Raw genomic sequence first — 10,423 nt, 5'->3', positions numbered from 1 at the left:
TGTGTGCTGCCGTTCATGGACTCACAATAGTTGAACATGACTGAGGAACTGAACTGAACTGAAGTTGTTGAATACAATGTCAGAATGCTTTCCTTTTTTTCTTTTTTTTTATTTGGTTTTGTTTTGATAGGCAGAATTTTTGTTTTTCCTTAGAAGATATTCCACTCTGAATATAGAGTCATAAGTCTGAATTTTAAAGCCACTTAAGTAATGTGTTGTTATAGGTAGCTAGTCAACAACTTGATGCAATTAGATTTATTAGTCTTTGTTCTCAATTTGTTCAGTTCAGTTCAGTCCTTCAGTTGTGTCCGTCTCTTTGCAATGCCATAGACTGCAACATGCCAGGCTTCCCTATCCATCACCAACTCCTGGCGCTTTCTCAAGCTCATGTCCATCAACTTGATGATGCTATCCAACCATCTCATCATCTGTCTTCGGCTTCTCCTCTTGCCTCCAATTTTTCCTAATATCAGTGTCTTTTCCAGTGAGTCAACATGTTTAGTATGCATTCAGTCTCTTTTAAAATCAACCAACATGAATTAAATTCCTCTCTGTCCCCACTGTGCTCCCAACTCTAGGTCAGAAATAAAAACCCGCAGAGACTGAAGGCTGATTCCAGCACATCGCTGTGGAGATATTGTTCCCAATTTTTTTAGGGAAAAAAAAATTAGTTGCTAACATTAAAATCAGTACATTGTACATAAATATACAAACTTTTGATTCTCTTGAAAACATGGCCAACTGGCCTGCTTTCCAGCATGGGCAAAGTGGAGGAAAGGCTGCTCCCAGAGGTAAGGCCTGTGCTGCCCAGATTCCAAAATGATCACCTAGTCCTAGTATCATATCTCCTGCCTCCTGGGGCCATGAGTTTGTGAGAACTAGACTTCTAGCTCTCTTAGGGTAAGGACTACTTTTGTCTTGATCAACTTTGACTTTGAAGCCTTTAACCCAGAGCCTAGCACAGAGTTCTTCCTTGTACAGTTGTTGGATGATATAAAATATCTTGTGAATGCATATGACATTTCTTCCAATACTGAGACCATGCAATTGAAGTACTGCTCTGCCCTAAATCTTTGATGCAGCCTGGCATCATAGGTGCCCCTATGTTTGCCATTAGACCTACTACCTAAAGCCAGTTGTATGTCCCTGGGCTGTCCCTTAAGTCTTCACTTTGCCATTTGAAAACTTATCATCCTAGCAACGTTCTCGCCAATGAAGACAGCAATGCATATCTCATGAGGTGGCTCGGAAGATGACATGAAACCACGCGTGTCGAGCATGGCCCTCAGTATCCATTTTCATGATGTTCTTAGCAGTTATTTCTCCAACTGGGCAAGATTCTTGGTCTTCTTAGATGTCTATGCAGATCAGTTTGATTTTCCAGCCAAGATTCAAGGAAGAGATTACAGTTCAGTTCTCTGTATTCTGAAAGCTTCAAAGTCAATTCATCAAGGACACTGATGAAGGTAAAGTTTTTGTCGAAACCTTTGTATTTTTTTTTTTTTTTCAGATCTTTCAGTGGCCTGAAGGGGAAAACTAGGGCAGGTCAGAGCATATATAACTAGGGGCTCCCTCTCACCACTACTTGCTAAGATCCCAAACTTTCCTGAGTATTTGGAGCCAGGAAAGAAGCATGAAGTGGCTTGTGCTCCTCGGTCTGGTGGCCTTCTCAGAGTGCGTAGTCAAGTAAGTATGGGGACTGTATGTCACATCATATTCCTTTCTCGGACTTTTCTTTTCATCTGACTATTCTTCCACCCATCAGGTTTAGAAGGGAATGGAATATTTCCCTAAGAGTCTTAAAGTTCAGTTCTTACTTATTGATAAGTAACTTGCTATAGGAACTGTGGATTCCAAAGTCTTGGTATAGATTTGGGTTGCACAACACTTGGGGTCCACTCATGTCATGACCTGTTGAAAATTCAACTCCTTGAAACTGTTCAGTGCACAGTCTATGCAGATGTTGATGTGGTCCTGTGTAATAGCACTTTTCTACATTTTGATCAACATGTCCTCTTTTTTCCCTGTCAATTTCAGTGTGTATATGCCTATGTCTGCATCTCTGTATCACTGTCATTTTTCTCTCCATCTCTTTGGAAGTCACTGGGAGTGTATTTCTCTTTGTGTTTTTTGCTTTTAATTTTTCATTTGACTCTTACTTCCTTCTCAAGCCTCTGAATTTCCTTTAACTGTTCCCTATATCTTGGATTCTTCTTTCAACTCTCTCTTCTCTTTCAACTTAGAGAAAGATACACTGTCTTATATCTGACAAGCAGTGTGACCACAGCCAACTCAGAAACCTCTTGCATTTCAAATTGCTCCGTTGTAAAAGAGAATAAGAGTCCCCCTTTCTACCTCCTTCCTTGAGGTTCTTTGAGAAGGAATGAGTGGGATGGCAACAGCAATGCTAATGGCTGTCATTGTTGAGACTTCCTATTTATCAGGTACTTTATATCCATCACTTCACTTATCCCCAAGATATTCTATTTGGAGGGTTTGCATTGTTGCTATGCTAAGTCACTTCAGTCGTGTCCAACTCTGTGCTACCCCATAGATGGCAGCCCACCAGGGTCCCCCGTCCCTGGGATTCTCCAGGCAAGAACACTGGAGTGGGCTGTGATTTCCCTCTCCAATGCAGGAAAGTGAAAAGTGAAAGTGAAGTCGCTCAGTCATGTCCGACTCCTAGCGACCCCATGGACTGCAGCCTACCAGGCTTCTCCATCCATGGGATTTGCCAGGCAAGAGTACTGGAGTGGGGTGCCATTTGTATTGTTACATTCCACCATTTTGCCAAAGGGGAGACTGAGACACCACATGGTCATGTGGCTTACGCAAGATTGCAGAAAAGAACCTGTATTCAAATCTGTATCTTTGCCATGGTATATGCATAAAATTCTTATAATAATCTGCCTAATAAAATGATTAGAAAACACACAGGGCCATTACAATGACAGTTATACCTTAACACTGACAGCTAATTGTAGCATCTTCTTTGATTTCTTTGTCAAATGCTCGGTTAAAGAATACCTCTAAGGAGAGTGAAGACCATGAGAAAAACCCTCAGTGGAAAAAACATGCCGAACAATTTCTTGAAGGAGCATCCTTACAGACTGTCCCATATTTCTTTTCGTGGCTCAAATCTAACTACTCTCCCACTGAGGAACATCTGGGATGTGAGTATTTTGGGAGAATGTTGCTCCACAGCGCCCCCTGGTGCTCTAGCTTAGCATGGGGCTCATCCGGAGGTGCCAGGTGAGATGTTGGGGTTGGGGTTCCTGCAGGAGGCTTAGACACTGGAAAACAGGGACCCCCACCTTGAGGAGAAGACCCTCTCATTCTCAACTGTTGGTCTTTGTGACTGGGCCTGGCAATTACCAGGTGGCAGGTAAATATCCATTTCTGTGTTAAACACGTGTCATTAGTTTGAGGGTGATTGTTCCTTCTGAACTAAGTGAGCACCTCAGTTACAGATGAAGTGTGAACCATCACTGATCAAAAGGTGGAACCAACTGCAAAACAATTGTGAATCCCTAGGTAGAGGAATTCAGTTTCCACAGATGCAACAACGACAGCAGGAAAAAGTTATTGAACCTGTATTCTGTGTATGGCCATAAGACTCTAACACAGTGCTTACTGTTTTTAGATTAGAAAAGGGCTTATTTTGTCTTCAAGAATGCCCATGCCAGCCTGAGAGATAGGCAAAGAGCAAATACATGTCAATTGAAAGGGTCACCTGTGTGGTGTTGATTGGATGTGGTCTGAGTTTAAAGGGAGTGACTAGAGTTGATCAAGAAGGACCTTCTGGAGAAGGGGTGCTAAGCTTGGTTTGAAGAAACTACAGAGCTTCCCAAATGAAGGCACCAGGACTTCCCTGGGTGTCCAGCTGTCCTGGCGGCTTAGTGGTTATGCCTCTGGGCTTCCCATGCAGGAGATACCACTCCAACGCCTAGTCATAGAGTTCATATCTTGCATAAAATGTAGCACAGAAAAAATATATCAAATGCAGATCCTCTGTGATCAAAATCTGTGAGCTGCACGGTGGTTAGAAAGTGATCTCAAGAGATATGTGACACCCAGAGGGAGGCATCAGTGTGGGAATAGAGGGTAGCCAGTTCTACACTAACCCACTCCCTCCTTCTCCCTGTAGATATTCTACATGGGTACCATCACCATTGGAACACCCCCTCAGGAATTCCAGGTTGTCTTTGACACAGCCTCATCTGACTTGTGGGTGCCCTCCATTTTTTGCAACAGCTCAACCTGTTGTGAGTACAGATACCCCCTACCCGGACCATCTTTCACTTGCCCTGCCATCCTGTCATCTGATGACCACCCTTGGCATCTGATGACACTCATCTCTTGTGTCTGCAGCTACACACGTTAGGTTCAAACATCGTCAGTCTTCCACCTTCCGGCTTACCAATAAGACGTTCGGGATCACGTATGGATCTGGGAGAATGAAAGGAGTTGTTGTTCATGACACAGTTCGGGTAACAGTGTAACAAATGCTGAGTCAGCACTGGCTATCAAGTGACCGCTGCTTGCAAAACAGATGCAGGACCATCTGGCAGGACCCTTCCTAGCCTAACTCCCATAGATATTGGCCATCTTATCCACAGGATCATGTCTTTGGGTTGGCAGTGCCCATGGTGACACAAGAGCAAACAAATTTGCTAACCTAGAGAGTGGCTTGAGGTGTGGACTTGCAGCTCCTCTGCCCATGAGCAGTTCAAGTTTCATTTGGCTCAGAGCAAGAAGGGATAAAAACACCCACTTTTAAATTCACAGACTGTTCCAGGCACTTTCAGGTGATAACTGGTTTAATTCTGCAACAACCCCACAAAGCAGTTACTCTGATTAGGTCATGAGACATATGAGGTAACTGAGGTCCAGACAGCAAGGGCCTTCCTGAGAGCATACATGTGATAAAAGGTGGAGTTAGACTGGCTTTTCAGGACTGAAGTTGCTGTGGGGTGTCTGGGGACAGGATAAAACTGATACAGGTATCCTGGGGTCAGTCAATGGCTTCAGGTATCCAGAGTGGGAAACTGGAGGCCTGAGAATTCAAGGGGCCTGATAAATGAGTTCTCACTCTTGAGGACCTTTGAGAGTCTAATAAATCTATGGCTTGCCTCCCCCAAAATACTTGAGTAGTTCCCCTCTCTCTCTTTCTCTCTCATACACACTCACAGAAATATACATATATCCCCAAAAGTGAATTCCCCAGGCAGTAATTTCATAGAACTCTGCAAGTAAGACTGTGTTTTCGGCTTCTGTCTTCCTGGACAGATGCAGAATCCACAGTACCTTACAGAGAATTCAGTCCATTCCTGTCATTAGGTCACAGTGATGCCAAAGAGAAGGCTATCTTGCTCAGAACTGTTTTGTCCATAAGGTGGCACCAATGGGACCTGGCCTGACTCTTGGTTGCTCCACCATTACAGAAGCCACGAGGCCAATTTGACTCACTCAGGTGGTGTTTTTCAGAAGGGCAGATGTTTTATAATTCACAGCCTCTCTCAAATGGAACCCAAATTCCCCTTCCACCTTGCTCTAACCATCTGTGGGCAACCAAAGACAGAGCCCAGCCTCAATTCGTCTCTGAGGATCTAATGGCAATGCACCCCAGCCCAGTCCTAGTCCCACTTCTGTAAGTGGGAACACTCTTCTCTCCCACAGATTGGGGACCTTGTAAGTACTGACCAGCCGTTCGGTCTAAGCGTGGCGGAATACGGGTTTGAGGGCAGAAGATTTGATGGTGTCTTGGGCTTGAACTACCCCAACATATCCTTCTCTAAAGCCATCCCCATCTTTGACAAGCTGAAGAATGAAGGTGCCATTTCAGAGCCTGTTTTTGCCTTCTACTTGAGCAAGTAAGTCTGAGATGGACAATTCCTTTCTCCAAATTAGCTGTAAGATGCTTTCAGTTGTACAAAAATTATAGAACACTTGATAAAGAAGAATCCTGAGAGATAATCTAACCCAGGGTAAATATAGCCCCAGGGCTGTACCTGGCTTCACCACTGGCTTTTATAAATAAAATTTTATTGGAACACAACCCAGATCCTGGGCTCAAGACCAGTAACTTGGTCTAGGGGGGTGAGATATGAAGCAGGCAAAAGGAAGGCAACAGGAAACAGGTTGAAGGAAAGGCATTAGGATTTGCTAATGAATTTGATAAGGAAGGAAGTAGAAGGATGGTGGATATCTTTCCTTCCTCATTAGCATTTCACTGGGAGCCCAGGATCAGCTACCCATTTTGTGGAGCCAGTGAGAAATGAGATTATGGGACACAAAAGTGTGGGACCCCTTATTCAAGAAATATTAGGCATCTCAAGACAGGGAGAGCAGAGTTTGGGTCCCTTCTGAGTGTGGGGCCCTTTGGACAGTGTAGGTCACAGGCCAGTGGAGCCAATTTTGGGTGACCAGAAACCACACCCTTAGAACTCCCAGGCCTTGATTTTCCTGGAAAATGACAAGGTGGACACGGGGAAAGCCAAAACACTTCAGCACCCAGTCCTCTGAGGGTGTCTGAGCACTCAGGTCGCTGAAGGTCCAGGGCTTCTTCAGAAGACATAGTGGGTGGAGCTCAGACAAGTGATTCATCTTCTAACCTCCTCTGTGCCACTCATGAGACAGTAACAGACCTCAGTCTGGATCTCTATCTCTCCTAGACGCTATTTCTGCATCTGTACATGGGGACCTTATTAGGGCCTTGATGGGTGGACAAGCACAGCTCTCACACAGTGCTATTGTTACTGTCCTCCAAGGATCACCTCCTCACTTCTCTCTACAGAGATGAGCAGGAGGGCAGTGTGGTGATGTTTGGTGGGGTGGACCACCGCTACTACAAAGGAGAGCTCAACTGGGTACCATTGATCCAAGCGGGTGACTGGAGTGTACACGTAGACCGGTAAGCCTCTCCCTCTGAGGGTCAGCCCAAGTAATGCTCCCGCTAATGCACACGGACATTACAGGCAGACACACACAAATGTATTCTCAGACACACAGTCACACAGACATACACCACCCACAACGACACAGACAGTCACACAGACACTTGGAAACATACAAGCAGACACATATAAACCTACACAGAGACACATAAAAACATGCATAGCTAGTCAGAGACACACAAGCACACACAGAGACACATACAAACACACATATAAACACACAAGCACATAGATACACAAACAACCCATGGGTTTATAATCCCCAGGCCTTCTGAACAAGGCTCTGACCAGGGTCCTAAAAGGGTCCAGAGAGGTCTGTGCAGCTGGGAGAGGGCTACACCCACTGCCCTTTGAGGTGCGGAGCATGGTTAGAGGACTCTACAGTGTGGTGAACAGAGAGAGGATCAGGGAGAATTTCACCAGCCTGAACAGAGTTATGATAAGATGACCGACTGTCCAGAGCTATCTAGGACATAGGAAGTTCTCAGTACAGATAAATGTCATTTTATTTTTTATTTTTTATTTTTTTTTAGATATAAGAAAACAAGTTATTTAAATAGGAACAGAATAACAGAAGTTAGAATGGATAGAGTTCATGAAAAACCAGTTTTCGTGGTTTACAATAGCCAGTGCTGATATACAAAAATATACTTTGTATAATTTTATCCTACATTAGTAATAGTATAGTGACAAGAAATGTAATAATCTCAGTGGATTCTGCAATGGTCTTAGTTAATGTATTGGATTCTATTCTTGGCGCCATGTCTTTTTTTGTGTGTTTGTTTGTTTGTTTTTTAATTTTATTTTATTTTTAAACTTTACATAATTGTATTAGTTTTGCCAAATATCTAAATGAATCCGCCACAAGTATACATGCGTTCCCCATCCTGAACCCTCCTCCCCCCTCCCTCCCCATTCCATCCCTCTGGGTCGTCCCAGTGCACCAGCCCCAAGCATCCAGTATCGTGCATCGAACCTGGACTGGCAACTCGTTTCATACATGATATTTTACATGTTTCAATGCCATTCTCCCAAATCTTCCCACCCTCTCCCTCTCTCACAGAGTCCATAAGAGTGTTCTATACATCAGTGTCTCTTTTGCTGTCTCGTACACAGGGTTATTGTTACCATCTTTCTAAATTCCATATATATGCGTTAGTATACTGTATTGGTGTTTTTCTTTCTGGCTTACTTCACTCTGTATAATAGGCTCCAGTTTCATCCACCTCATTAGAACTGATTCAAATGTATTCTTTTTAATGGCTGAGTAATACACCATTGTGTATATGTACCATAGCATTCTTATCCATTTATTTGCTGATGGACATCTAGGTTGCTTCCATATCCTGGCTATTATAAACAGTGCTGCGATGAACATTGGGGTACACGTGTCTCTTTCCCTTCTGGTTTCCTCAGTGTGTATGCCCAGCAGTGGGATTGCTGGATCATAAGGCAGTTCTCTTTCCAGTTTTTTAAGGAATCCCCACACTGTTCTCCATAGTGGCTGTACTAGTTTGCATTCCCACCAACAGTGTAAGAGGGTTCCCTTTTCTCCACACCCTCTCCAGCATTTATTACTTGTAGACTTTTGGATCGCAGCCATTCTGACTGGTGTGAAATGGTACCTCATAGTGGTTTTGATTTGCATTTCTCTGATAATGAGTGATGTTGAGCATCTTTTCATGTGTTTGTTAGCCATCTGTATGTCTTCTTTGGAGAAATGTCTATTTAGTTCTTTGGCCCATTTTTTGATTGGGTCATTTATTTTTCTGGAGTTGAGCTGTAGGAGTTGCTTGTATATTCTCGAGATTAGTTGTTTGTCAGTTGCTTCATTTGCTATTATCTTCTCCCATTCTGAAGGCTGTCTTTTCACCTTGCTAATAGTTTCCTTTGATGTGCAGAAGCTTTAAGGTTAATTAGGTCCCATTTGTTTATTTTTGCTTTTATTTCCAATATTCTGGGAGGTGGGTCATAGAGGATCCTGCTGTGATGTATGTCAGAGAGTGTTTTGCCTATGCTCTCCTCTAGGAGTTTTATAGTTTCTGGTCTTACGTTTAGATCTTTAATCCATTTGGAGTTTATTTTTGTGTATGGTGTTAGAAAGTGTTCTAGTTTCATTCTTTTACAAGAGGTTGACCAGATTTCCCAGCACCACTTGTTAAAGAGATTGTCTTTAATTCATTGTATATTCTTGCCTCCTTTGTCAAAGATAAGGTGTCCATATGTGCATGGATTTATCTCTGGGCTTCTATTTTGTTCCATTGATCTATATTTCTGTCTTTGTGCCAGTACCATACTGTCTTGATGGCTGTGGCTTTGTAGTAGAGCCTGAAGTCAGGTAGGTTGATTCCTCCAGTTCCATTCTTCTTTCTCAAGATCACTTTGGCTATTTGAGGTTTTTTGTATTTCCATACAAATTGTGAAATTATTTGTTCTAGCTCTGTGAAGAATGCTGTTGGTAGCTTCATAGGGATTGCATTGAATCTCTAGATTGCTTTGGGTAGTATACTCATTTTCACTATATTGATTCTTCCAATCCATGAACATGGTATATTTCTCCATCTGTTAGTGTCCTCTTTGATTTCTTTCACCAGTGTTTTATAGTTTCCTATATATAGGTCTTTAGTTTCTTTAGGTAGATATATTCCTAAGTATTTTATTCTTTCCATTGCAATGGTGAATGGAATTGTTTCCTTAATTTCTCTTTCTGTTTTCTCATTATTAGTGTATAGGAATGCAAGTGATTTCTGTGTGTTGATTTTATATCCTGCAACTTTACTATAGTCATTGATTAGTTCTAGTAATTTTCTGGTGGAGTCTTCAGGGTTTTCTATGTAGAGGATCATGCCATCTGCAAACAGTGAGCACTTTACTTCTTCTTTTCCATTTGGATTCCTTTTATTTCTTTTTCTGCTCTGATTGCTGTGGCCCAAACTTCCAAAACTATGTTGAATGGTAATGGTGAAAGTGGGCACCCTTGTCTTGTTCCTGACTTTAGAGGAAATGCTTTCAATTTTTCACCATTGAGGATAATGTTTGCTGTGGGTTTGTCATATATAGCTTTTATTAGGTTGAGGTATGTTCTTTCTATTCCTGCTTTCTGGAGAGTTTTTATCATAAATAGATGTTGAATTTTGTCAAAGGCTTTCTCTGCATCTATTGAGATAATCATATGGTTTTTATTTTTCAATTTGTTAATGTGGTGTATTACATTGATTGATTTACAGATATTGAAGAATCCTTGCATCCCTGGGATAAAGCCCACTTGGTTATGATGTATGATCTTTTTAATATGTTGTTGGATTCTGATTGCTAGAATTTTGTTAAGGATTTTTGCATCTATGTTCATCAGTGATATTGGCCTGTAGTTTTCTTTTTTTGTGGGATCTTTGTCAGGTTTTGGTATTAGGGTGATGGTGGCCTCATAGAATTGAGTTTGGAAGTTGCCTTCTCTGCAATTTTCTGGA

The 10,423-nt window shown here is 42.3% G+C and overlaps 1 protein-coding gene across 1 annotated transcript; it reads left to right on the top strand.

The window, feature by feature from the left end:
* Positions 1-1,577: 1,577 nt before the first annotated feature.
* LOC123465772 (pregnancy-associated glycoprotein 1-like) lies at positions 1,578-6,932 on the top strand. Its single transcript, XM_045165636.1, has 6 exons — positions 1,578-1,686; positions 3,023-3,173; positions 4,148-4,265; positions 4,372-4,490; positions 5,680-5,873; positions 6,797-6,932. The coding sequence occupies exons 1-6, from the start codon at positions 1,634-1,636 to the stop codon at positions 6,915-6,917; spliced, it is 756 nt and encodes a 251-aa protein (XP_045021571.1). The 5' UTR covers positions 1,578-1,633; the 3' UTR covers positions 6,918-6,932.
* The last annotated feature ends 3,491 nt before the right edge of the window (positions 6,933-10,423 follow it).

The sequence above is a fragment of the Bubalus bubalis genome, chromosome 5, assembly GCF_019923935.1.
Source record: "Bubalus bubalis isolate 160015118507 breed Murrah chromosome 5, NDDB_SH_1, whole genome shotgun sequence".
Lineage (NCBI taxonomy): Eukaryota > Metazoa > Chordata > Mammalia > Artiodactyla > Bovidae > Bubalus > Bubalus bubalis.
The sequence above is the reverse complement of the archived record's forward strand: the minus strand, read 5'-3'. Positions and strand labels throughout refer to the sequence as shown.

What these genes read in the sequence shown, in the direction of transcription:
- LOC123465772 (XM_045165636.1), top strand. Translation starts at nt 1,634, where the DNA reads ATGAAGTGGCTTGTGCTCCTCGGTCTGGTGGCCTTCTCAGAGTGCGTA. An exon ending in TTGTTCATGACACAGTTCGG is followed by an intron (nt 4,491 to 5,679) that starts GTAACAGTGTAA and finishes TCTCTCCCACAG; the next exon opens with ATTGGGGACCTTGTAAGTAC. An exon ending in TTTGCCTTCTACTTGAGCAA is followed by an intron (nt 5,874 to 6,796) that starts GTAAGTCTGAGA and finishes TTCTCTCTACAG; the next exon opens with AGATGAGCAGGAGGGCAGTG.